Here is a 27,201-nt window from a genome sequence, read left to right on the forward strand (position 1 = left end):
ATTATTTGTTTTCAGATGCGCTGAAGAACAAATTGTTTTGTGATCTCCCTGCCAAGGGTTGAATTCTTTGGAATTAGCTTAATTAGTGCTGATAGGTGTTGATCACATGATTACTGTCCTGTTCAGCAGAAAATTATATAACTGATTTGCCAATATATAGCATAAAAATGCTTGAAACTATATGGTCATGCTGCATTTTGATACTGCAGAGCACAGATCTAAACCTTTCTCTCTCTTACCCTCTCTGTCTGTCTATCTTCCTGCCATGCTTTCCTTCCCTGGAAGCAGGTAAGTCTTATACAAACTCTAAAGTAAAAAATGTTGATTTGGTGTCCACACAAAGGGCTAATATCTGCATTGGTGGTTCTCCTTTGGCTTCTAATCAATATCCCCCAGATATGCAGTGTTCACACTGTAGCAAATGAGGGGAAAGAGACAAACGAGCTAAACTCAGCAAAGCGTAAACAATGCCCATTTTGAAATACTGTGTGCAGGACAAAGACCCTGTCTATGTGTATGTATATATGTGTTTGTGTGTTTTTTCCCTGCTTTAGTGTGTGTGTCTGTGTGTTGAAACGGAGATGGAAGCTGCTGAATATTCATGGCGTCTGTGCTCGGTTGGGACCGAGAGATAAGACGTTTATGTTCTGGCAGCCTAAGAGGGAAAGAGTGTGTGTGTGCTTGTGCGTGCATGTGTGTGTGTGTGAATGGGGCTACGGGGTGGGGGCAAATGGGCGCGGCGAAGATGTGTCGACATCAGTGGTTTAATGGTTTGAATCTAACTTGGGCCAATTAAAAGGCATGCCGCGTGCACCGGGGTGGGCTCCCATTCATTTCGGGGGAAATTGAGGTTGAAATGAGCCATTGTCGGGCCACGTGGCCACTGTGCATACTGAGTGGCAAGCCTGCAGTGACTCTCCAAAACGGTGGTTAGAGGACAGAGGAGTCTTTGACCGCGGACAAGGAAAGGCAGTGTTTGCTTTCAAAACGGGAGGAAGGAAAGAGGAAGGGGTGCTTGGAGAGGGAGAGAGAGAGGAGTAAGGGATGTAGACAGATGAGGAGAGATGGAGTGAAAGAGGAAGAAGTAGGGGGAGAATGACAAGAGAACCGAGAGGATGGCGCACCGAGAATGACAAGTGCATATAATGTAGGAAAATAAGACACAACTGATTTTTGCAACAAAGAAGTGGAGGTAGGAATGAGCAGCGAGGCAGAGGTGATGAAAGAGTAGGAAAAGATAAGATGGAAGGAGACAAAGAGAAAGAGACAGAGGAAAGCAGCTAATATCAGAATATAGGAAAACAAGGCAGTGAGCAGAAAGAGAGATCTATGTGGGTGCATAGGTCGAAAGCTCTCAGAGGGCAGTGCATGGGGGTTGCCTGGCTGGTTGGCTCAGTAGCTCTTGCCCTCCTGACGTCAGCTGGACAGCACGATGTGGAATTGCTGACTGAGCCTTAAGCATGCAAACAAACACACACAACCACACACACATGGAAAATGCCTGCCAAGACAATGCCTAAATATTGTACATCACAGCATATCAAGCAAATGTGCTCGTACATTTGTGTGTGCCATAAATGAGAAGCACTAAATTAACAGACACCCTATCAGATCTCATATGCAGATGACGCATATGAGATCAGATAAAGACACGTTTCTGACTGCTAACAAGCCTCTTGTCAAATAAAACAACTTTTTTCATCAACACGAGTCCTGGTACCCAAAATCCAGATTTGAGCTGCCAGAGGCGATTATGTCATAACACTGTCCAATCGAGAAGGCGAGCCACACAGCTCAGAGTGTATCACTTCCTGTTTGGCTTACCCGTGTCCACACGATTGGATGATAACACATATCCCTTTGAGGCTCTGAGTCATTCTGACTGTGGAAGAAGTCTACATGTGACCTTTGGTTAATGTCACACGTCACTTTTATGTCTTTTATGTCACCCTCGAATGACAACGTGACTTGACAGGAATCTTTAGTGACCAGAGTCAGTCTCCTTCACAGAGGGATGCAGGACCACATCAATGATATTTCAGAGCAGCAGGGCAAACCGAGGTTAATTATCCCTTGAAGTGGTATGGAGGAAAAGAGGAGTTGTACATGAGTCAGTAATTATCCCTGTTTTTATATGAGTATGTACATTATTTGAGACCCTGGGTTCCAGAACAGCAAAGAGAACAGGGGAGGTTTCTGGTGTGAGTTCAGTCCTTTGACAGATGCACACACATCCACACATCACTCTGAAATCTCATCTCAACACAGTCTCAGAATTTGAACCTTATTTTGGCACCTTAATTGCTTTGCTGTAAAACATTCGAAACTAATGCTAGTCTTGCTAGACCTAGTAACATTTATGTATTATGTTTAACACAGAAAAAGCCCAATTTCACATTATAATATGTTAATTGATAGACATACACAGGACTAAGACTTGGTGTGTCTTCTATGAGTTACTCAGATCACTAAAGACGGGATATTTTCAGCAAATTTTGTATATAATAATAATGCAAAGGGAACATTTTTGTAGTTTGTAGACAATTCCTACTAACTACAGCAAACCCTATTCTCTTTGCATTGAGAGTGTTTGAGTCTACCCCAGGTGAGGTCTGGATAAAGGCATGTCTCAGGTGGACTTTGGGAGACATCACTTCTTGCCCTAATGCTCACTGGGTTGCAACTGTTAAATAAACATGTTAAATAAATCCCATGCTTCTTAAAACTCTGGTGTCAGTCTTCACATCTGTGTTGCAACTTTGGGTAACATAAATGGGGGCTTGTCCGGGACATTGTGGATTATTTAAATATTTCTGTGGAGACTAAACATCAGAGGGGTTTTTTGGTGTTTGAGTAATGGTTAAGGTGTTCACTGTGACTGAGCTAACCCTCGTTAGTGTGTGGCAGCCGGGTGGCCTTCCATTGAAGCACAAAGCGAATAGGGGTTGCAGAGGAGCAGAACAGCGGTCTCAAACACTGGCTTTCAGTCTTTATCCGCAGCATGATTGCAGATTCTTTGTATAGCATAAATCTGAAGCTATGTAAGTCAACTGGGAACTGTATTTAATGCCTGCAACACATACACTACAAAAGCACACATAATCTTTCAAGTGTTTCAATCACATTTCCATTGCTGTGTAAAATTAAGCACCCATGAAGTGAAAAAAATAAGTCGTTCTAAAAAACTGACTGAATTTGGGAGTTGTGCTATAAGAGGTCACCACTGTTTTGATATTCCACCATCAACTGTAATTGGTATTATTGCAAAGTAGAGGCATTTGCGAAGTCAGCAGTCTGTTCCTATGCACCAAAAGTTCCTGGGTTTGAATCCAACTTCTGGGCCTTTCTGGCTGCGTTGGCTCTCTCTGGTTACTCCAACTTAATTTCACAGACCTCCAGAAAGTTCCTCTCACATTTTTTCACTCACTTTGAAATAGTTTTTACTATGATGAAAACTAAGTCTGTCACTGTAGCTTCCAGCTACTTCTTCTGAGTTTATTACATACCTCAGCCTTTATATACCTGCTTAAACTTCCCCAGAATAAAAGTTGTGTGCATTTGCATTTGCTGCTGCTATTTGGCACAATAGCAGCAGCTTCATTAAGTACTTCCAATTTATCATTCTTTACACTGAGAGCAACTACAAATGACAATGTGTACTTCAATTCAGACAGATGACCTCTCATGCGCAGACAGTTCATGAGCTAAACTTTCATAATAGTATAATCGTATAGTATAGTATAATCATTTTACTCAAGTTTCCCAAAGTGCATATGAATGTGTTTGAGTCACTTCGTGTAGTACGTGTTTTCTCTAATTGTCAATCTATCAAAACAGAGCCCGTAGGAAAGCTCTGACTCATCACTTGATGACATATTTTGCACAAAGTAAATAATATCCTGTGTGTAATTTGGTGCGCTCCATCAGTGTTGTGGGAATCACTGAACAAAGCAATGAAGAATAATATATGTATGCAAAAGTAAAACATGTCTGAATGACAGATTGATGAAGTCCGCAGTGTTACTTATGCCACATCTGAAAAGGGCTTCAGAGGTTTCTGTTTTTCTTCATTTTGACATGCATCTCTTTGGCAAAAGCCTGAGTCTACCAGATACAAAGCACTTTACTCAAAGCACAAAGAAAGGCCCTATGCTATCTCAGAAGCGCAGCCTTTCAGTGTGTTTGGTGAACAAAATGGACAGAGTGAAGTCTCTGCTGAAGTTCACAGAAAAACTGCATTAAAATTTCAAAGCTGAAAACTTTTGAATAAAGAGACCGAGGGCATGAGGAAGAGATGAGACACAAGAGAGAGTGAAAAAGGTGGATGTGATATTAAAACTGAACCTTGCCTTCTTTATGTAATTGTAAGAGTTGTCACTTAGACAGATGGATGACAAAGCTAACCAAAAAATTATTACCTTTTATATAATGGAAAATGTTCTTTTTCAAACTTTAAAGTCAGCGTTAATACAGATAGATCTTTAACAAAAGCTTTTCCAGTATCTGTGCTAATTTCCTTGAAAAGACAATGGGAAAATTAAGCTTGTTTTTTAGTTACGTAATAACATTTCTCAGGTGATCTCATCAGATTTAAACCCTTAGCTGGCCCTAAATAGCAGGCCTCCACGACTTTCAGTGTAAAGCATACGGTGCAGTCAGAACAGAAAAATATGATCATCAGTTATAACTAAAAAGCTGTGTGTGCCTTTAAGTTTAACAGTTTGGTTTAGTTTACCACCTGGTATTTTATAGTCAGTTAACAGCAGAGACATCAAATAGAGGTTAGAAACAGGCAGCTTCATTAGATGCTCATATCAAAGGCCCTGCACACCTTTGGTCCACCCACACAGGTGTCTTCATCTATTGTGGCTGATTACAACTTGTCTGAGGACTGTGTGGGTGTGCGCAGAGTGCCTGACTGACAAGTATGTGACCCTCCTCTTAGTTTTGTTTTTGCACCTGTTAGGATCGAAGAGGTTATCGTTCCTGAGAGCCTTTTTTTTCTCTCACAGCAGACAGATGGTGTTTTTGATAACATCAACAATGGCTTGGTTCTACTCAAGAAGAATCACAGTGAGCCGGTTAAGAGCAACCATTAATTTCACTGCTCTCTTGATTTGAAAAAATAATATGTGTTTATATAGTTAATAAATGTAATTTAATAACACTGTCTGGCCACAGAACAGGCACACCTGCTCGACTGTTCTTAAACACCATATATACTCAGCCAATCACATGGCAGCAACTCAAGTCATTTACGCATGAAGACATGGTCAAGAAGACCCTCTGAAGTTCAAAATGAGCATCAGAATTAGGAAGTCCTGCCCTGTCTTCCTCCCCTCACCCCAAGTGGTCACGGCAGATTAATACCCATCCCTGAGCCTTAATCTGCTGGATTTCTCTTCCTGTTAAGTTTTTCCTTCCCACTGTTCCCAAGTGCTTTCTCATAGGGGGTCATTAGATTATTGGGTTTCTCTCTCTATTTATTAGTGTAGGGTCTACCTTACAATATAAAGCATAACTGTAGTTGTGATTCGGCGCTATATAAATAAAGTTGAGTTGAGCTGAATTGGAAGAAAGGTGAGTTAAGCGACTTTGAATGTTGCATGGGCTAACAGAAAATAGTCTGAAAAAGAGAAAATATCCAGTTAGCAACAGTTCTCTGGGAAAAAATACCTTGTTAATGTCTGAGATCAGACGAAAATGGCCAGACTGCATCAAAGACAGTAACTCAATTAAGCACTGGTTACAACCAAGATACGCAGAAGAGCATGTCTGAACACATAGCACATCAAACCATGAAACAGATGGGCTACAGCAGCAGGACATCCCATCAGTTCCCCCTCCTATCAGCTAAGAACAGGAAACCGAGGCTACAATTCACACAGGTTCACCAGAATTGGATAATAAAAGATTGAAACAAATGTTGCCTGGTCTGATGAGTCTAAATTCCTGCTGCTACACTGAGATGGTAGGGCTACACTTTGGCATAAACTACATGAAAGCATGGATCCATCCTGCATGTCATATTTTATAGCACCAAATACAAAAACAGTTTCCTCAAGGTACATTATATTATAAGTAAAGCCCCTTCAATAACACAGAGAAAACAAAGAAAAACGCCCGCAATTACATGGCCCCCTCATGAGCATGTGCTTTGGTGACAGTGGAAAGGAAAACTCCCTTTTAAGAGGAAGAAACCCTCAGTAGAGCCAGACTCAGGGAGGAACACATGTGCTGTGAATGGCTGAGGGATGAGGGAAGATGAAGACACGCTGTGGAAGAGAGTCAGAGATTAATAAAAACTAATGGTGTATTAACACATATTGAGAAAAAAAAAATCTCAAACTTGTTTCTTGAAGATTCACTTTACTCAAATAGCCTCCACAGTCACCAGATCCCAATAGAGCACCTCTGGGATGTGATGGAACGAGAGATTGTCATCATGGATGTGCAGCTGACATATCTGCAGGAACTGCGCGATGCCATCTTTAGTACGGACCTAAATGTCTGGGAAATGTTTCCAGCACCTTGTTGAATCTGTACCATTGAGAATTATGGGAGTTAGCTTGGTACTAGCAAGGTGTTCCTAATAAAGTGGCAAGTGAGTGTATGTATAAATAGAACAAATACACTTTATACATTGAAATTAAATTGCTTATTTTTGCAGCTGGAAACACACAGAAGGTGCTCGTCTGTGAAAGGGGTCTGAATTTTGGTCAGACTACAATAACACACCTCGGACTACACGACGTGAAGCTGGATTGAAATCCTGTGTGTCGTGCACCATCATTTTCTTGGCTGTCTAATACACCTGCTGTTCTCTGTTCTTCAGATACTTTAAAAAAATGTCTATACTGGCATCCCTTATCTGCACACACTGACTTTTATTAGTGCTTGCATGTAATATAACAGGCACACGTGTACTCGTTCCTACGCCACTCTTCCCTCTTCCGAACATGACTGCGACCTGCTCGCTCAGGTAAATTGGGGCCTGAGGCAAGAATGTAATCCGGGGCATGTTTCTGACCCTTTTACATGCTTCATTGAGCCATTTCTCATAAAGAACAACAGCGCTGAATTGTGAAATGTATTCTGTGGTTGCTCCTGTTGCTTAATATCAAAGCTCCGGCATTATAATTTTGCTAAGGGCCATATCTGTCAAAGGGTGAGACGTAGTTATGCGGGTTTATTTCCACTTGCCATGTTCTTTAGGCCAGACTTAGCCTAAATTTTTATTTATATTGCTTCATTGTGTTACTGCTCTGTATGGTTTGTCCAGGTATTCATGTAAATGGGTTTTTTTGTGTGAATGAAATCGCGTTTAGCAGCTTTATGTGTTTTTATTAACAAGGTTTACCTATGGAGTGGGTCATCATGCTAAAATGGCACACCGCAAAACAGTGCAACATCAGTTTATATCACAGCTATTATGGACCTTACACTGCATATGTGCTGACCTTTTCAGAAAGCTCTTAAAAGGATAGCCATTGATAATGATATATTTTCCAGTCTTCGCCTAATTTATGACAAATGTTGTCAATACTTTTTGATAGCAAGTCTTTTCTTAGTGAAACAGTGAATATAGAGATTTATATGCTGTTCTTGCGGGCACTTCATGGTACAGAAGACGTAACAGAGGCTAAACCAATGGCACAACTTAATATTTGTGCCGGTAGGATCAGGTGACTTGTCATATTGCCCTAATGTTTCTCCAGGGTACACGCTAAAGTCTGAAAGTCTCTGAGCACACATTTTATTTTAAAAGTTGAGCTGCTCTTGAGGGAAGTCAACTCACAGCTGAAGCTCCAACTGAACTGGGATGTCAGGTATGCTGAAATAGCTATTAATGTCATCATAGTACAATAAGCTGCAGTCTGTGCAGCACCGCAGCCCCGGCAGCTCCGCTCATGTGGCATTAACCGCCTTAGTGAGTGCTCTAAATGAGCAAAGTAGAAATTGCGATCACATTTCGTAATGTCAGTGAAGTGTTTTGATATAGAAAATGAGCAGTTGTGTGTGGATTGCGTCATAGTAAGCTAACATAACCACATACCATACATGCATGTGGGTGCTGCTGCTGCAGCCTCTACAGTCTTCCACAGATTCTTGTTAGAGGACCTGTTGATATGTATCGCAGATCTTGAAACTGACATCAATGGATCTACTACAGCTTTTATTTTTATCACTGGGACTAAACCTCAAATACTGTGAATTAGTTCCAATGCTAGTTCCAGTTTTTCTATTGCCTGCTGTTTGCGTTTCACAGCTCGCTGAACTCAGATGACTGGTCACCAGCAGAGGCTTAGACCTCATTAAAGCACTTTAGCTTTCTCTGTGTAAGTACATTTTGAACAAATTGCTAATGTGTGCTCCTTTAAAAAAAAAAAAAAAAAAGCTCAGTGAGATGGATTAGAGGGTCATGACCTTGGCTTTGCTTCTCTCCCCTGCAAGTAGCCAGGGTTGAACCCTGTGCCATTAGTACATTTCTTCCTCTTCCTACCCAGCAGACCCGATGTAAGAACAGTGAGTCTTTCAGTTGTGTCTTTGTTATGATCAGGTTTGTATGTTTTCACCATCTAATCGCTGGACTGGCGTGACATTAATGTACTGCAGCTAATAAGCATAATGCATATTTTTCTTGTGGTTTTCTTGCAAATATTTTAGCTTGTGCTACTTATCTGTTCATCGAGTTAATGCCATATTGAAACACTCCATCACATCCAGGTGCACTATGTCTATTTATTATATGCATACGCGCTGTATATATGGCATAGTTGCATGCTTTTGCCTGTGCAAAGCAACCCCAGAAATCGATTACTGAGGAGGCCTGACAGCTCTGCTCGCCGGATGCAGCAGAATACATACTGTAGCAAGGGAGCACCATCAGTTGCCCTGACAACACCAGTGCCTGTCAACACCTCTGTCTTAATAGTGACAAATTGTACTTATTACATCAGCGTTAATTCCCCCCGATCTCCCTCAGATGAAGATACTTAGCCCCGCGCTGATCAAATTGTGTCAGCATAATTACTGGGAACAGAACCCTATTAAAAACCAGGGCCTCAGACGCACTGTCCAGACTCATCCACAGGCCTATCACTCAACATGCATCTCTGCGTAGGATGTAAGGGAGGAGGGGGGGCAGAGGGTGGAGAAAGACAGGGAGATGGGGGATTCAGGGGGATGTGGAGGAAGGGTGGGGGATTGTTATTCTGAGGCAGTTGTATGCACAAAGACTGCTGGAGCTGTTCACCTCGAAATATTTTTTGACTGATGGTTGTGCATCCTTAAAAGAAAGCTCTGACTTAAAAGAAAACTGAGAAACATTCAGTTTCTTTAACCATTAAGTATAGCTGCAGCTACATGTAGAGGTGTGTTATCAAGAAAACAAAATAATTCACTATCAGATGTTGATTTTTAATGTTGCCAAAATGATTGTTAGTCGTGATGAATATCAGTTGTCGGTAGATCCCCTCAACTCTGCAAAGTATTTAAGGGTCGTTCACCATTTTGCTTTATAATTTACAGTCGCTGCTGTTTTCTCCTCCATCAAGCACCTTGTTGGAGTTGGAGGAAGCCAAAAATTGAGCTAAAACAACTTTTACATTTGTGGGTTTAGTGTTAATTTTAAATAATCATGGTCTATGTACATTTCCTAGTATGTGGCATTGGAAATCTGTTTTTAGATAAAACAATATTCTTTATCTTAGGAAGCTCTTGGGAAGAGGCATTTTATTGGGAAGTCAGATGAGGAAACATGGGTTTCCCTGGGGTGAGAAGACGTTCAATGTGGACTACACAGAAAATAACTGATTAAAATTAGAAATGTCATTAAAGTGTTAGCCTAGTTTTAAAATAACTGCAATTACCATAAGCAATTTTCACAGCTCTATAGATATGGATTTAGCATCGCTAGTAGCTCAACAGTGAATTAAGTCTCTCTCTCAGCCAGTCCTGAATGGCGCTGGAATGGAATTCACAAATTAGTGTCGTCTGATGGAAATGTGCTAATTGCTGTTGTTAAGCTGCTGCAATAATTAGGTTATGATGGCAGACTGCTACACATGTTGCATGCGCGTACACACACGCACCCAAGCAGCCCCCAAGCCAACATCCCCTCTCCAGCATGGTGGAAATAGAAGGCTAGATTTAATTACTCATTTTACAATCCATCTGTGAGTATAATTTTACAGACATGGAGCCCAACACAAAGAGCAACAGTTGACAACAGTTCCTCTTGCTGTGGTTTAAAGAAATCTTCTTTTTAACTACAATGCTCTGTGGTGTTGTAAGAGTACACTAGAGGTAAATGATGAGATTAGGCCGCAGGCCATTTGGCTGTGGCATCTACTAAGATGAAGCAGACAAAGCACAGAGGTAGAAAGATAAACATGGTGTAATATGAGCTGGGATCTTTTCCACAAATGAACATGAGCTTCATAGGAAAGGTTGTTTTTCAGATGAGGTCACTCTGTCCAACGTTGTGTCACCACAACTTTTCACCGTTTATTGCTGCCTGGCTTAGAGCAATGCTCAACGTGATACAGCAAGATTAATACAACGCACTATATGCAATGGGCCAATTTTCTCTAAAATGAAATGATCCATTATCCTAAACTATCATGCAGAAAAACTTTGAGTGAGGGATAGTAATCTCACAGGTTAACAGAGCACCGCCCTGGGAAAACAGACTAACGTCTGACATGTGGAACTCAAATGTTTGTCCAGAAAAATGTATTATAACAGATTTGATGTTTATAAGTTTGTAATTAAGTCTTTCTGAAACCAACACTTGGTCGTGCAGCAGGGTATAAGGAGGCGTTGATTACTGTGTAATTTTTTTTTACTTTAATTTGATTACTGTCTGTCTTATTAGCTTATTCCTTCTTTTTTGCTTTCTCATGAAACTGTTTGAGTTAGATACAGATATAGAGGTCAATTTTCAGAGTTCTTAGCCATAACTGGGGACCAGCTGGGGAATGTTTTATCATGTATGTTTGATTATAAGTCAGTCCATTTCATGTCTGCACAGCATGCACGCAGCAGTGCAGGTAAATAGTCATGTGGACATGTACTATTAGCTACATGCTAACATGTTATTAGCATGGAAGATCTTTACTCTGAAGTAAAGAGCTCCCATGTAGAACGAGGGGAGACCAGCAGGAAAAAATTTAAACAAAACACCTAATCAGACACTTTAAATCACCCTCACCCTGCTAAACGTGGAAAATTTAAAGAAGCTAGCAAAGTGGCTAAAGCTAATCACAGCAAGCCAAAAGCTAGCTGCCTCAGTTATAATGGTATAAAGATGATATTTCTTTTGTTATACAAATGTGTTACACGTGCTTTTGTTTGGTAAGGTGAAGTTGGGTGTATAAGTAATTTATTTTCAGTTAATTATTTGTACCTCTTTCTAATAATATAACACTTTATTTTCACTTATTTAAGTTAAAGAACATCCTGTAACTTACCTGTAACTACAGTTTGGGGAGAAATTTTAAAGTTTAATTTAATTTAATGTAAAGATAAAACTTTGTTTTGAAGAGAAGTTCATTTTTGATTGTATATGCTGTCAGAGAAAAACTCGAATCGTCATTTCTCATTAGCACGTCACACTTACGAAATATCAGGAATCCAAATCAGCCAAGAAAATTGCAATTGATGCATCTCTAGCTAGAAATATTTATTTGATACCTGGTTTAAAGATCAGTAATATTAAATGAAAATTCCATCACATATTACAGTACAGCATAATGAAGCAGGCGAACTGAAAAACACGACTCATTTTGTACTTGTGGTTATTGTCTCTGGAAAACACTGGTAAATATGTCTATTCTCCTTCATTGCTGAAATATCTCCTTAAACCTGCTGCTGTCCTGACTTTCTTCAATACACTTGCTTATCAACCTGCTGTTTACTAGCTCTGGGCTTCAACAGCAATTACTGGATCGCTAACATCATCAAAGACATCAGCACCCACCAGACTCTTTAACCTTGGAGACCTGGCTCTCTTTTTCAGCAGTTTCTGTGATATGTGTCTGCCTAAGTGTATGCTGGTAGCCTAGCTCAGCAAGGTGCTATACATTAATGTAGAATTAATTCTACACCATGCATTCTTGTACAAAGGTGCCCACCTGTCACAAACCAGTTCTTGCACCATCACTGTAATATGATACTATACTGTATGTGGCTTTGGACTTTAGATAAGTACATTTCCTGTAGTAATACTGAAACAGTAACAGTTTTCTTTGTGACTGAATGTGTTTAAATAATCACACAGTCCTTCAGCCAGTCGACACAAATTAGTGCCCTATTTGGTTTATGTTGGGTTTTATTTTGTTTTTGTACTGATTTTACATTCATTTTCCCATTTTGTTAAGTTTAAGAGAATACTTTTTGGGGGGTTTAAATGCAAATTTTTCATAATGGAAAGCACATGTTAAAAGGCAAACTTTTCACATCTGCAACAAGTTTCTTAAATGTGTCCTGCTCCAGCAACATTTCCAGCAGAGCACTTTTGCCTACAGTTTGCATTTCAGATATTGAGGTACTCAAGTTAAACTCTTTGTCTAATCTGTACTTTGTAAAATGACACTAAAAGGGTACCCACGGTGTGAAGCTTGGTCCTGAATAAGTATCTGCATCTTAGGGGTTGAGAATAAGAATGTGACTTTTTACAAACCAAAAAATTGAGTAGGATAGTAGGAACGTCTGTGGTCACTGATGATTACTAGTTGTGGTAGTTAGTGCCCAGTAAAGCACACTAGTCTGGTGACTGTTGTAGTCTTTAAAGAGCAGTGTTGGGCAAGTTACTTTGAAAAAGTAATTAGTTATAGTTACTAGTAACTTATTTGAAAAAGTAACTGAGTTAGTAACTGAGTTACAATATTCTGAAAGTAATTAATTACTTGAAAAGTAACTATTGCGTTACATTAAAAAAATGTTTAACCCTCTGGGGTCCAGGGTATAATTGGCCATTTTTAACTACTTTTGATTTCCCCTCCACATTTCACCTTTAAAAACACCTAAATACCTTGTTTGGTATCATCCTTTTCAGCACAACCTCACGTGTCTGAATTTACAGTTATGTTTTCATTTTGACATACTGTATTAACACAATTGATCTAAAATCAGACAAAAACATAAAATAAGAGTAGAATTTTTTACTGTAACAACCACAAACATGTTTAATGAATCATATTGCATAACTTTAAATGCAAATATAAATTGTCATATGCACAAGTTTTGCAAACAACAAAGTTATTTGCATTCATTTACCTTTTACCTTGATTTTTTTAAATAACCATTCAAACTATTTACAGAACAATCAGCTGTTCTGCATTCAATAAGATGCCACACAAATTATTTGTGCCACTCCAAAAAAAAAAAACTCCACTAAAAAGGAGAACATCACAGCCTGATACCTGCAGGTCTGACAGCAGCAGGTGTGTCACTCCTTTTTCTACCTGGAGACAGCAGTCGCCTCATTGTTCTGTCACACAACACAAAACTATCCACAACACTACACACTAACTACACAAGACAACACATTAACTACACACTCCAAACACGCTAAACATCACAAATCTCTCACATCTCAAAACTCGCTCTCTCTCTTTTTCTACAGTTTCTCTCTCTCTCGCAGTCACTCATTTTTCCTTTTTTTGCTCATAAGCAGAGAGTGCTTGCTAGCGCTGTCCTTAGGCAGTAAACGTGACAAAACTAGGAAAACGCCACGTATATATTGTTTATCATGACTGGTTTTACGTGGCCTATCAACACAATTTAAAAACTGGTATATATCACCTTGTTGCTTTGTCTTTAAGTGGTCTTACCACGACTGCTTTATTCTTCCTCAGTCAAACAGCAGCACTCATTTTTTGCCCCCTTAGCTCCAGGTGTGCCAAAAAGTGATCGTCTGCCAGAAAGTGATTACCGTCCAGCTGCTTAAAGCTGTAGTGCCCAGATTACTTACAGCTACTTCCGTGCAACTGATATAAGATGCGGTAAGCTGAACACAGTTTCAACCGTCTGTTTGTTGAAAAATAGTAACGGACCGTTAGTAACTGTAACGGCGTTGCAGTAATTAGTTAGATTAATCGTTACTGAAAAAAAGTAACGCCGTTATTCCCATCACTGTTAAAAAGTAAACTGGAAATACATCACAGTGATGGATTTCATTACTTTTTAGTTCATGATCCACTTACCATTAAGTTACTCTCTCAGACCCCCACCCCCAAACATTGAAAACAGAAAGAAAACCTTGAAATTGGAGAATTGTTACCCCATAATGATTGGTGTGAAAAAAAGATGCTGAGTCACAAAGGCTGAGTCATACAGATTACAGCATCTGTGATACACAATAGCCTTATGAAATATCTCCAGCATAAAAGAAAAACCCGGTTGTGATTCCGTGGTAGAAATCTCAAGAACTCTTCAGTCTAAAGGTAAAGTTTGTTGGTGCGTTAAGAGATGCAAGTTAAAATAAATAAAAGCTGTATAAAATGCAACACAGTAAACTTCCCCATCTTTTCTTTGAAAGTGTTACTACCATCAAATTCAAACTGAGCATCTATTCCAGAAAAAGACCTGATTAGTCTGTTTTTATTTTTATTTTTATAATTAAACATAGACTTTAAATGATTTGCAAGTCACAGCCTTCTGTTTTCATTCATTTTTTATAAAGTGTCCTAACTCTTCTGGAAACAGGCTACAGCTTCTGCTCACTAGATATTCTGTCTACTAGCTGATACTGTACCTCACACTACAAAAGCAGTCTGACCAGTACCGAGACCTGAGCACCACGCTGAAACGGGGTGCACAAGAGTACATGATTTATTAAAGTGACATCCTTCACTCGTTCGGTTGTTTATTAAATATGAATTGTTCGTCTTGTGACAGTTGAACATTTTTTGCATGAATTATGATGCGTAAATTATTCATGATAAATGAAAAGCCATCTTTAATTTACAACAATGTTGGTATGACACTAAAAGTCACTGCATCTCACTCTGTAAATGTCTTCAATTTGGAAATATTTTTTTTCAAAAACTAAAGAAAAATGATAACATATAGTATTTTAGTGTTATTGCACCCACATTAGCTTTTAATGATGTTAATGGTGTTTTGTTGTAGCTGCAACACTAGATGCAGAAAATATACATTGTGACACTTTGACACATTTCTTGTTAATGTTTCGGTGTATGAGTTATTCTTTTGGCACACATGATTGATATAATTATTAGTATTTATTCTATGAATGGTCTGATAAAAAATACATGATTTTATTCTCAAATATTATTCCAAACCTGCAAAACAAATGTTCACCTCTTAATGGATGTTTATCAATTTAAATATGTAAAAGCTTTTGTAGGTCAGTGTCTTGGTAAAGGTAGGTGTTTTCTTGATGTGGGCGTTTGAGACTGCAGGTTTCATTGCAGTGTTCTGACACAGCCAGCCACTGTTTTAGCATTCAGCACACAGAGGGAGAGCCAGGAGAGGAGGAGAAAGAGAGAGACCAAGCGCTAGAGAGTGAAGAAGCAGGAGAGGAAGTAGAATGAGCCAAACAGGAACACAGAGGTTTTTGAGGCTGAATAAGAGACAGAGAGTCTCTTAGTATTCCAGCTCTGATGCCAAAACTTTTGACTGAATCAAGGATGCTTTCTTCACTAGGGCTTCAATGGCAGCTCTGTCATTTACTTGTATTCCTTGAATCTTTTCACACTGCAGGTGCATCGAGAGAAAGACATTTTTATAGGTGACTTTTACAGGTGCTGAAGATTTGTCCTGATTTTAGTGTTAGCTTCAGTATTTGCATTTGCTTTTCATCCACTGAAAGTCTCCATTCTTGCTTTCCCCGCCCCCTCCAAACAATTGATTTGAGCTATTTGAGCAATTTTCTTCTGCCATGGAAAAAAACACCCCACACTGATTGGCCAGGTGATAGCACTATAAAAACAGCTTTATATTTTAACTGCTACCTCATAAGAAATATGATGTAGAATTGATTTTTGTCTTCAGTTTTCCAGCCTTGAGACAAATCCACTGCACATCGTGTATTTTATAACTGTTTTCTCACCTCTTAGACTTTTATTCAAAAACCCATTTTCTTTGTTTTCCCCCACCATTACACGCTGCCTACTTAACCGCAAGTTTTAAGGTTGGACTTTTGTTTTGCTGTGACTCATAAGACATTCAAACTAGCCATACGTACATGTTTGCATGAGATTAAGTGCCTTAAATCATTGCATATTTAGATGTAAAATATACACGGAAGTTACAGATACAACTGGATGGAGTCTTTTCCACAACATATGTGATGGAATGTTGTGGTATTCCTGTGTCCACACAGGAACTGATTTAAAGTGATGAGTGCCATAGAAAGTCAATGACATTTGGTGACTTTGAGCAACTGCAGGCATGAAAAACATGAACAAAAAGTCTGGCAATGCAAAGTAGTCCCAAAAGTCAAACTCTTCTTAACTTTTGTGCAATTAAAGAAAGTACCAATAATACAAAATAATACTGTTTATTGAGATATGCCATTCGGACGCTCGAATGTCCACTAGTGGCCAGCTGTCAGCAAACCATTTCCTCTGTGTGGCCTTCGGTTTGTATGACATAATGTTAGAAATATAGCCTAGACGATACCAAAAACTTGGTGAGATGAATATGAGGTAAATGCGAGTGACCACAACTGGAGACTAGTAGGTCTGCGGGCGGCCAACCATCAGCTTCAACGCGACCCATGACAAGCAAGACTCTACAGGTGTGGAGGTGGCTTTATTCATGTATCTATCCCCATGGTTACCATGACTTACAAAGATTGACTGTTATCTGAACAGTTCAGAAATGGCACACAGACTTGGTAGTAGTTATGTTGTTTTAGTTGCTCTCAAAACTAGTGTTGAAAATTTTGGTATGGCTCTGAATTAGTTAACACAACAAAACACACCATTCATTTTTTCAGTATTTTTAAACTGGATTTTTTGGAGACCTGGAATGTAAATGTGCAGGGATCAGTTGGAACTCAACATATTTTCCATATTGACCATAATAGACTGGTAATTTAGTCAGCAGCAGGATTTGAAGGTCAGCTTTGTCACCCAACCCACACAAAGCAGCAACCGGACAAATGCATCACAGTTTGTTTTAACTGAATGTACGGTTAAGGTAGTTTGGGGTTGTTGTTTTTTTTATACTTCAATTTTTGGTTGAGCTCAGTGAATTACGCCTCACTACACACTATACCTCCAGAGGACTAATTCACTTAATTCCTTTCACTTCCACCAGATTATGCAGCCTGTAGTAACCCACATAGCTCATGCTGTAATGTACTTACTGCTACTCCTCACAGTAGAGGAGCCTATTTGGTGTCATATGCACAATATATGAATCATGATTACTGTTTGTCCCTTTCCAGGTAACATACATTTATTCTTATTCTCATATTCAGTTTCATTTGAGGGTTTCAGTTTAGTTTAGTGAATCTGTAACAGTTTCAAAGCACGGCTGTTATACAGTTCATTAGTAGCCAGATAGTCCGAGAAGCAGATTAACAACAAATATTTTCCTGGTTTCCTGCAGGATGGTCACAGCACTGATTTCAGTTTCTCTTTGCGTAGCCGTGCTACCCCGAGGAGTGGTGGAAAGTTCAGTCCTGCGGTCTGACCTCAATCAGCTTAGATTAAAGCTCTGATCCAACGTCTGGTCCCCCTGCGACTTGTTTCCCGATGCAGCATAACCCCGACTCTGAAATTAGTCTCAGAATGCAACTCTCGCTTCTCACCACCGCTGGGTGGTCAATGCATTATATTCCCCGTAATGTTTTTCTGTTGCAGTGGCACAAGATTGTACCACAGTAACTGCTCTAAGAAACAAAGTAAACCGTGTTAGAGGAGAGAGGAGCGTTTGACTGCATCTTTTCGAACACGCGTGGCGCACTGTAAGGCTTTGATGAGACAGATGTTTTAATTTTAATTTAATGTCTGAAAAGTGACACAGGAGAGTTGAAGTGGGCCATGAAGGTACCACACAAAGCCAGAACATTCATAAGCTCATTTATCATCTCTGCGTCTCTGCTGACCCGACTAGAACTGGGTCCCTCCTCGCTGTGTCTGACTCACAGTTTACTCAGAGCCGGTCCCACCTTCCTCTTTAAACAATAACAACACTGACTCACCGGCGCAACCTTTATGGAAGCGAACACCCTTTACTAAACATTTTTAACCTTTCGCACTCAAGCAGCGTCATATACATAATGTAGTATCAACGTCAGTGCGACATTAGCAGGGTTTTATTGGCAACATGTCGGTTATCTCAGCCACTTCCGTTCACACTGGTCCGCTGATGTTGATTGGTGCATAAAAACGCTGGTGGCTTGTCACCGAAATGCAGATTGTCAGCTAAGATCTGACCGACTTGGCTCTCATTTAAATCGCAGCAACTTCAGAGCGTCTGTTGGCAGCGAGGATGCTGTGACACTAGTTCATCTGTACGTCGAGGCTTATTTAGCCTGCTGAGAGTGAGAGCCCGCTGTTCCTATTAGATTCTGTCTCTGGCAAAGTGGGGATGATTAGATAAAGTGTGTCTGGTGGAGTGGAGCTCTTTTTACTTTACAGTAGCAGTGCCTGCAAATGAATGGAGAGAAAGACTCCACTCTCTGACAATAACACCCAAATCTCCACCGAATGTTTTTTAATGCATCTTGCAGCCGAGGCCTCGGTCGCTCTCGCTCAATTAACCCATAGCAGTTTATGTGCTATACACTACGTCTTCACCAGTTTCCAATTTTTACATTTAACTTTTAAACGGCCGTAATTTCTTGCTGACGTTGAACAGAAATTACTCCTAAAAGCCAACGCTGCGAGCGAATTAAAGAGGAGCGGGTTGTGGAGAAGAAATACAATACAGTGCAGTACAATTCAATACAATAGCTCTCATTCTGAATCCCCTCCCTACTGTAGTGTCCCCTTCATTCTGTCATAACACAATAACTGAGCTCTGACGTCTTAAAAGGCATTGCAGGAGCATAGAGGTGCTTGAAGAGAAAATTGCAGCAGCTCACAGCGGCTGGAGTGAAATACCATTTTGCCTCACTCAAGATGGATTCCACAGTGAGATTTCAGACGACCAGTACAGAATCAAAATGGAGAAGCCAGAAGGGAGGAGAGGGAAAAAGGGAAGGAGGCAGTGTGTGTGTGTGTAGTGGACAGCTTTGGAGGAGATGTTTGAATTGAGTTTTTGCTGCTGCATTGTTGTAATATGGTTTCTAGGATTTTACAAGTACACTCTTACATATATTTTTATTAAAACCAGCCAGCGAAAAGTGATCGGTATGTGAAGTAAAGGTACACACATCAGATAAATGAGAACTGCCGCTACAGCTGCGTACAAAACCAGTGAAAATGGAGCTGAAAAGAGAAGGCGTTGATGAAAAACAGCGTTGTTTTTCTCACATCTGGCCTCCTCGACCTCTGAGAAGATTTCCTTTTACCAATTGTCTTGCTCGCTGGCGTGCATGCATGGCTGCCGGCATACACACACACAGTCACACCCTCTCTCGCTCTCTTTATAGATTCCACTTGCTGGTTGCCCATCTAACAGCCCTGTATGTAAAACCCGCGAAACCCCTTCAGGACATCAAATCCGTGGAATCTGTTGTCGGTTCTATCTAGGTCAATGCTTACAATAGCTGAGCAGTTTTGTTTTGCTTCTCTCGCCTCTCTCTGTATTCCTCCTGTTTGCTTTTACCTCACAAGGTTGATTTTCCTCTGCCTGTGCAAACATCTAAAATGCATATAAGATGTAAGCATATTAAGCACGCTTTGCTTCCTTCATACATATTAGTCTCCGGTGGAATATTAAAACATGTAGCGGTTTGATGTTAGCATTAGTGTATAATCTAAGATTAGGTTAAATTCGCTCACCACCTCCCCACTCACTGTTTTTGTAGCTAATTGGTTCTGTCTGGTAACACTGTAGCTCATCGTGGCGCTGCGGCCAACCACTGCACCAAATGTAGGAGAGAGATCGGGATTACATTGTGACATACATTTTTTTCTATAATTTTCTCTGATTTTCTGGGGGATGTTGTTAGACGAGGGACGTCACATCTAATTTACAAACCTACATAGGAAAAAGAAACCTTTGCACCTACTTGGATTTTGAAATCTGTTTGGACATTTTGACCTAAACACAATAATAAATATTAAAATTCTTCACTCAAGAACTATTTTTTTAAAAAAGAAAAAAACATTACAGTCCTTAGTTTTTTGGTTTGTTTGTTCTTTTTATTGATTTTTTTTTAAAGGACGTTAATAGATATAGTTAATAGGATGTTAAGTCTCTGTTTAACAATAGACCCACAGCTCCTACCTTTCAGTTTATATGAGTTAACCACTGCTGGTCTCCTTTAGATATCATATGTAATGCAAATTAAATATGCAGAGAAATGTTTCGCTAATAAAAACAGTCAAATGCATTCAGGAAATAATGCAAAACATATATTAAAAATGAAAAAAACTACAGTATGCCTTAAGAAAATAGGAGGGTGTACAGATCTTACTGTAAGTTGTTATATTTTTCTGTCTTCTAATTTGTTTTTACTTTTATCTCATTCATTTGTTAAGTTGTTTAAATGTTTAGTTTTCCTAGGTTTTTATTAGTTTCAGTGTTAGTTTGTCTTTTCAATCATCATTGTATGGGCATACCATTTTTAAAGGTCTTGTTTTTATTTTAGTTAACAACATATTTTTTAATGTCTAATTTTAGTTTTTAGTTTAGTTTCAGTTGACACTACTCAGCTTGAATCAGAGTAATCCAGACTTAAACCACTTGGTGTAATTGGAGGTTTCTCTTCCTTTTGATAATGATGGAAGAATGTACTATGGCCTGTACATTCATATCCAAGCCACTGACTTTCATTTTTTTTTTATACAGTTTATCTGTCAATCTATGTTTTTCTTGTGAGGGATGTTGCTTACGTTGTGCTTATTTTCAACCAAACTAAACATACAGGGGAAACAAGAAACTTCCTTGAGGAAAAAATCCCTCATGAAACATGTCACTCTTAAAAATAGCTGCACATTAACATATTATAACCTTGTTATTGTCGAAATCTTGCTTCACAAGCAGATAGCCAAATATTTGCACAGTAAGGTGATGACACAGAGTACACACTCCAGGCCATAAACGCTTCGGCACATTCAGTGACAAATAAATTCCAGTGCACAACCATGTTTTTGAGTATGCACTGTTGGTTATCTTGTCCACAATGTCCTCTTAGCATGATTTTTTTTTTTTCAATTCGTTTACCACCACTCTACATGTGTCAACTTTTAGCTTTTTTCTGTTGTTTTATTGGTTTAGCAGGGGTTTACATCTAGTGCAGAATCCTCTGAGTTTCTTGTCATGAAGTTGTTATTTGATCTTTAACTAGGAAACATGTGCTTACATCTGCGTCCTGGAGAGAATGCTTTACCTGCTGTGCGGTGGTGGAGGGACTTCTCTTTACCATGCAAATGATTTAGCTGTCAGAAGACTTCTGCTGAGCCCATTATCTGTTTTTATCTGTGCAAAGTTCCTTTTGTGTTTTTGAATGAAATGTTGATGTTAGCTAACCAAGTGCCTTTGGTATTTAATCCCACTGTTTTAATTAATTTTTAAAAATCTTTTTACTAGTCATACACACAGCGTCATTACAGTCAGCAGTAACTGACAGCTCTCAATGAAACAGTTGGCTTTGAGGTTGGTGTGAGCTTTTTTGTGGTACAACTAACAGGCAAACAAACAGCAGCTGACCAGAAACCTTTGCTCTTTGAATATCTTCTATCATCTGCAGTATATAATTTGATTAAAAGTTTTAAAGAATCTGGAGAAAACCCAAAAGTCAAGTCTTCAATGCCGCATTGCATTAAAACAGTCATGAGTCTTCCAGAAAGTTCACGGTGCCATTCAGAACTGCAGGTTAGAAGTCTGTCTGAAAATGAGCTGTAAGTGAACAGAAACGCTGGCCTCCTCTATGGGCCACAGTTCATTTAAAATGGACTGAGCCAATGGGGAGCACTGTTACTGGTCAGAAAAATCTAAATTATGGGATTTTGATTTTTGGGAAACATAGATGTCATGTCACCCAGACAGAGGAGTGGGACGATTCTGCTTGTTATCAGCATTCAGTCCAGAAGCCTGCATCTCTAATGGTGTTAGTGTGACTTAGTTCTTTTTAAATTGGCAGCTTGAACATCTGGAAAAGGCAGCATCAATTTTGAAATATACATACAGGTTTTAGAGCAACAAATGCTCCTATCCAGATGACGTCTTCTTCAGAGAAGGCCTTGCATATTTCAGTAAGACAATGCTAAATCACAGCTGAACTGCACTGTCTGCAGTCCAGGCGGTCACCATTTGAAACTGTCTGGAGCATCATGAAATTAAAAATACAACAAAGAAGACCCAGGACTGTTCAGCAGCTAGAATCCTCTATCAAACAACATTCCCATCTCCCATTGGTCCAGCAGGTGGACTCCTCATTTGCCAGAAGTTTATGAACTGTTGATGCCGCACAGTCGTAAACACGGCTCTGTCCCAACTTTCTACACATGTGGCTGCCATCAAATTTAAAATGAGCACATCATTTTCCCTAAAATTGTGCACTGACTCCATTTAAAGATTTGATATATTTTATATGCTCTACTGTGAATAAAATGTGGGTTTGTAAGATTTTCAAAGAATTGCATTTTGTTTAGTTTTTTTATTTTATTTCTTCTTATATACACAGCGTTCCTACTTTTTAAGAATTGAGATTTTACTTTTAAATGGTGCTACAATTTGTGCACCATGGGGAATTTCATAAATTCATTTTTTGTGCAGTAATATCAAGTATATGTTCAAATGAAAGCTTGATCTGGCTAACAAACAAAAATGCCAAATACTTTTTTTTGGACTCTTAGTATAGCTTATAGTTCTATTTGGGTTCACTTTATATCTTATATTTATGTGGAGGAAAAAAAAGTAGACTAGAGTGCCAAAAAGGATTTAAAAAAATCGAACGGGTACCGCTGCAGCTTTGCAACCCCGTGATGGCACAGTACGATATTTTTCTTCTCGACCCGGTCGTCGTCACCTATTGCTGTTGTAGGACTCTCCCTAGCCCGAAAGGCTTCCTGTGCTATCTCTGTCGTAGCATACCCACCACTGCACAGAGAAGACAATATCCTGTAAATTGCTTTTTCAATCAGTTTTGACGTCAATCTGCTCCCATGGGACTGTGGGCATCCACGTGATGGCTGTGAGGAAGGTTTCTTTCCTTATGGATGGTGACAACCCCACTCAACCTCGTTTGATCTGCAGAATTAACATAATATTACCGTACTTACAGAACTGCCTGTGACAGCATAAGAGGGATTGGTTTTCTGTAACAGACTATGGCGCCAGTGAGGCTACTGCAACAGCACAAAGACAAGACAATAAAAGCTGTTAAAGGTTAAGGACTCGTATAATAAACACAATATGTGGACTGAGTTTTTAATTTGTATATTTTGTACATGATTAATTCAATATTTATAGCAGTTACAGCATCATTTAAGATGATATTTCTTGTGGTGTGTATTTATATGTGACATCTGTGACATTAGAAATTCATTAGCACCCTATGGAGGAAGAGAGAAAATCTCTCAGTGGTGCTGGAGTGAATGCATTTTCTTTATATTGTAAAAGCTGTTGTGATGCTATAAGACAACCACACAACTGCTTTCTTTCTTATCTTCTCCAGGACAAAGATATCTCATCACATCCACGGGAGCCTTGTATATTTTGGACGTCCTGCCTGAGGATGGCCTGAATAACTATCGCTGCACCACGCGTCACCGCTACACCGGTGAAACTCGCCAGAGCAACAGTGCACGTCTCATTGTGTCGGGTCAGTACTGCATTTAAAGATAACACTTAGTCAGAAGTTACAAATATATATGCGCTTTTCATATTTGATACTGGGATCATCCCTACAGGGAGTGCAGAATTATTAGGCAAGTTGTATTTTTGAGGAATAATGTTATTATTGAACAACAACCATGTTCTCAATGAACCCAAAAACTCATTAATATCAAAGCTGAATGTTTTTGGAAGTAGTTTTTAGTTTGTTTTTAGTTTTAGCTATTTTAGGGGGGTATGTGTGTGCAGGTGACTATTACTGTGCATAATTATTAGGCAACTTAACAAAAAACAAATATATACCCATTTCAATTATTTATTTTTACCAGTGAAACCAATATAACATCTCCACATTCACAAATATACATTTCTGACATTCAAAAACAAAACAAAAACAAATCAGCGACCAATATAGCCACCTTTCTTTGCAAGGACACTCAAAAGCCTGCCATCCATGGATTCTGTCAGTGTTTTGATCTGTTCACCATCAACATTGCGCGCAGCAGCAACCACAGCCTCCCAGACACTGTTCAGAGAGGTGTACTGTTTTCCCTCCTTGTAAATCTCACATTTGATGATGGACCACAGGTTCTCAATGGGGTTCAGATCAGGTGAACAAGGAGGCCATGTCATTAGTTTTTCTTCTTTTATACCCTTTCTTGCCAGCCACGCTGTGGAGTACTTGGACGCGTGTGATGGAGCATTGTCCTGCATGAAAATCATGTTTTTCTTGAAGGATGCAGACTTCTTCCTGTACCACTGCTTGAAGAAGGTGTCTTCCAGAAACTGGCAGTAGGACTGGGAGTTGAGCTCGACTCCATCCTCAACCCGAAAAGGCCCCACAAGCTCATCTTTGATGATACCAGCCCAAACCAGTACTCCACCTCCACCTTGCTGGCGTCTGAGTCGGACTGGAGCTCTCTGCCCTTTACCAATCCAGCCACGGGCCCATCCATCTGGCCCATCAAGACTCACTCTCATTTCATCAGTCCATAAAACCTTAGAAAAACCAGTCTTGAGATATTTCTTGGCCCAGTCTTGACGTTTCAGCTTGTGTGTCTTGTTCAGTGGTGGTCGTCTTTCAGCCTTTCTTACCTTGGCCATGTCTCTGAGTATTGCACACCTTGTGCTTTTGGGCACTCCAGTGATGTTGCAGCTCTGAAATATGGCCAAACTGGTGGCAAGTGGCATCTTGGCAGCTGCACGCTTGACTTTTCTCAGTTCATGGGCAGTTATTTTGCGCCTTGGTTTTTCCACACGCTTCTTGCGACCCTGTTGACTATTTTGAATGAAACGCTTGATTGTTCGATGATCACGCTTCAGAAGCTTTGCAATTTTGAGACTGCTGCATCCCTCTGCAAGATATCTCACTATTTTTGACTTTTCTGAGCCTGTCAAGTCCTTCTTTTGACCCATTTTGCCAAAGGAAAGGACGTTGCCTAATAATTATGCACACCTGATATAGGGTGTTGATGTCATTAGACCACACCCCTTCTCATTACAGAGATGCACATCACCTAATATGCTTAATTGGTAGTAGGCTTTCGAGCCTATACAGCTTGGAGTAAGACAACATGCATGAAGAGGATGATGTGGACAAAATACTCATTTGCCTAATAATTCTGCACTCCCTGTACATTGAAAATTTAGAGTTGGGTTGGGCATTTTAAAATGTCATAAGATAAAGAAGCTGCATCTCCACATATGGTGTGTTGCAGACAAAACTGAGTTATGCAGTGACCTATTCTGTCTTTTTCATCGTCATTGTGTCAGATGTTAGATAAAAGTAAACAAACCAGGAGGTATCAGCAAAGAGCTTCTTATAAAATTGCAGTAGATTCTGATAAAAATAAGTCATTTAGCATGAAATGCACATTTATATTCTTCATTTATTTAGTATGTCTGAATTCGGTTGTAGGAGACAGTAAAACTGCGGTAAATTACAGAAGCAAGTCTCTTTCTCTCTTTTCCACCACGTAACAAAATATACAGTATGTAGAACTGAATGTTGACCCGAAGAATCAATATTGGATTAGACTGTCGAGCGGCTGGCAACGCTCACCACTAATTAACACTAAATTCTCTGCTCCTTCCAGACCCCACCAATGCTGAGCCAGTCATCTTGGATGGCTTTGACCACCGAGAGGTGATGATTAATCATCGGGTGGAGCTGCCCTGCAAGGCTTCAGGCTACCCAATGCCCAAATACCGCTGGCTGAAGGACAACAGCCCCTTGGAGCTCGACAGTCGCATACACCAGACAACCTCGGGGTTGCTGATAGAGAGCACACAGCCCAGTGATTCGGGAACATATGTCTGTGAGGTGTGGAACAGCTATGGCACCGCGGAGGTCATGGGTCGCCTGTATGTCAAACGTAAGTGCTTTATAAAATTCAGGGGTTCTTCTATGTTGTGGGTAGCTGAAACTGCTGTATTAGAGTAATGAAGTGAAATGAGTGGGAAAAAAAACAGCCTTGGCACGTGTTAGAGAGTGGATGGTTAGTTTGGTTCATGTGAGTAAAATGAACATATAAACTAAACAAGAAGTACTCAGAGAGCACATACCTCCACCGAGGCGGCTCACTCTCTGGGCACTTGTAAGAATATACCATTATATTTTGTATATATTAATTTTCTTTTCTTTGCTCTTTTTAAATGTACTTTGTAGACTAGAATCCACATATGTGATTCCCTGTATGCTTATATGTTGTCAATACAATCAATGTCAGTAAGAAACATAGATTTAAATAGCGCTACATAGCCTTCAGAGGAATCTGCTGACCTTGAAGGAGGTCAGAGGTCAAATGCGACATGATTTTAAATCGTTCTTTCTTTATAGAACTTTCTATATGCTGACAACACACACCACATTTGTAATATTTGTAGTTTCTAAGGTATGAGGCTTTTTGTCAGTTTTCAATAATAAATCATTTAGTTGACCTTGAAGACATCGGTGGATGTAAGCTGAATTTTAAAGGATTGTTAACATGACCCCACTCTACACTCTACACATCAGAATTCATTTGAAACTTTTACACCTTGGTGTTTACAGACAGAACGAATGACACACACACAGGCAAACGCTACCAAAAACATAACTTCCTTGTTGGAGGTAATTAAGGATTATGAAGCTACAACAGTAAATACTAGGGGTGCAACGATATTCGTATCGATATTGAACCGTTCGATACAGTGCTTTCGGTTCGGTACGCATATGTATCGAACAATACAACATTTGTAATTTATTTTATCAATTTTCCTTCTGACGAT

At 39.6% G+C, this 27,201-nt stretch overlaps 1 protein-coding gene across 2 annotated transcripts in view; it reads left to right on the top strand.

Annotated features, from left to right (window-relative positions):
* Positions 1-27,201, top strand: part of dscamb (Down syndrome cell adhesion molecule b) — a 132,166-nt gene that overhangs the window by 56,784 nt on the left and 48,181 nt on the right. For both annotated transcript variants that reach the window (XM_085245510.1, XM_085245511.1), the window contains exons 4-5: positions 23,774-23,920; positions 26,028-26,306. In XM_085245510.1, coding sequence (XP_085101636.1) covers positions 23,774-23,920; positions 26,028-26,306 — 426 coding nt within the window. The remainder of the gene's footprint in view (positions 1-23,773; positions 23,921-26,027; positions 26,307-27,201) is intronic.

This window comes from Mchenga conophoros, linkage group LG14 (genome assembly GCF_057382185.1).
Source record: "Mchenga conophoros isolate Kocher_MC1m ecotype Shallow Benthic linkage group LG14, M_conophoros_male_GT1.1, whole genome shotgun sequence".
NCBI classification, from domain to species: domain Eukaryota; kingdom Metazoa; phylum Chordata; class Actinopteri; order Cichliformes; family Cichlidae; genus Mchenga; species Mchenga conophoros.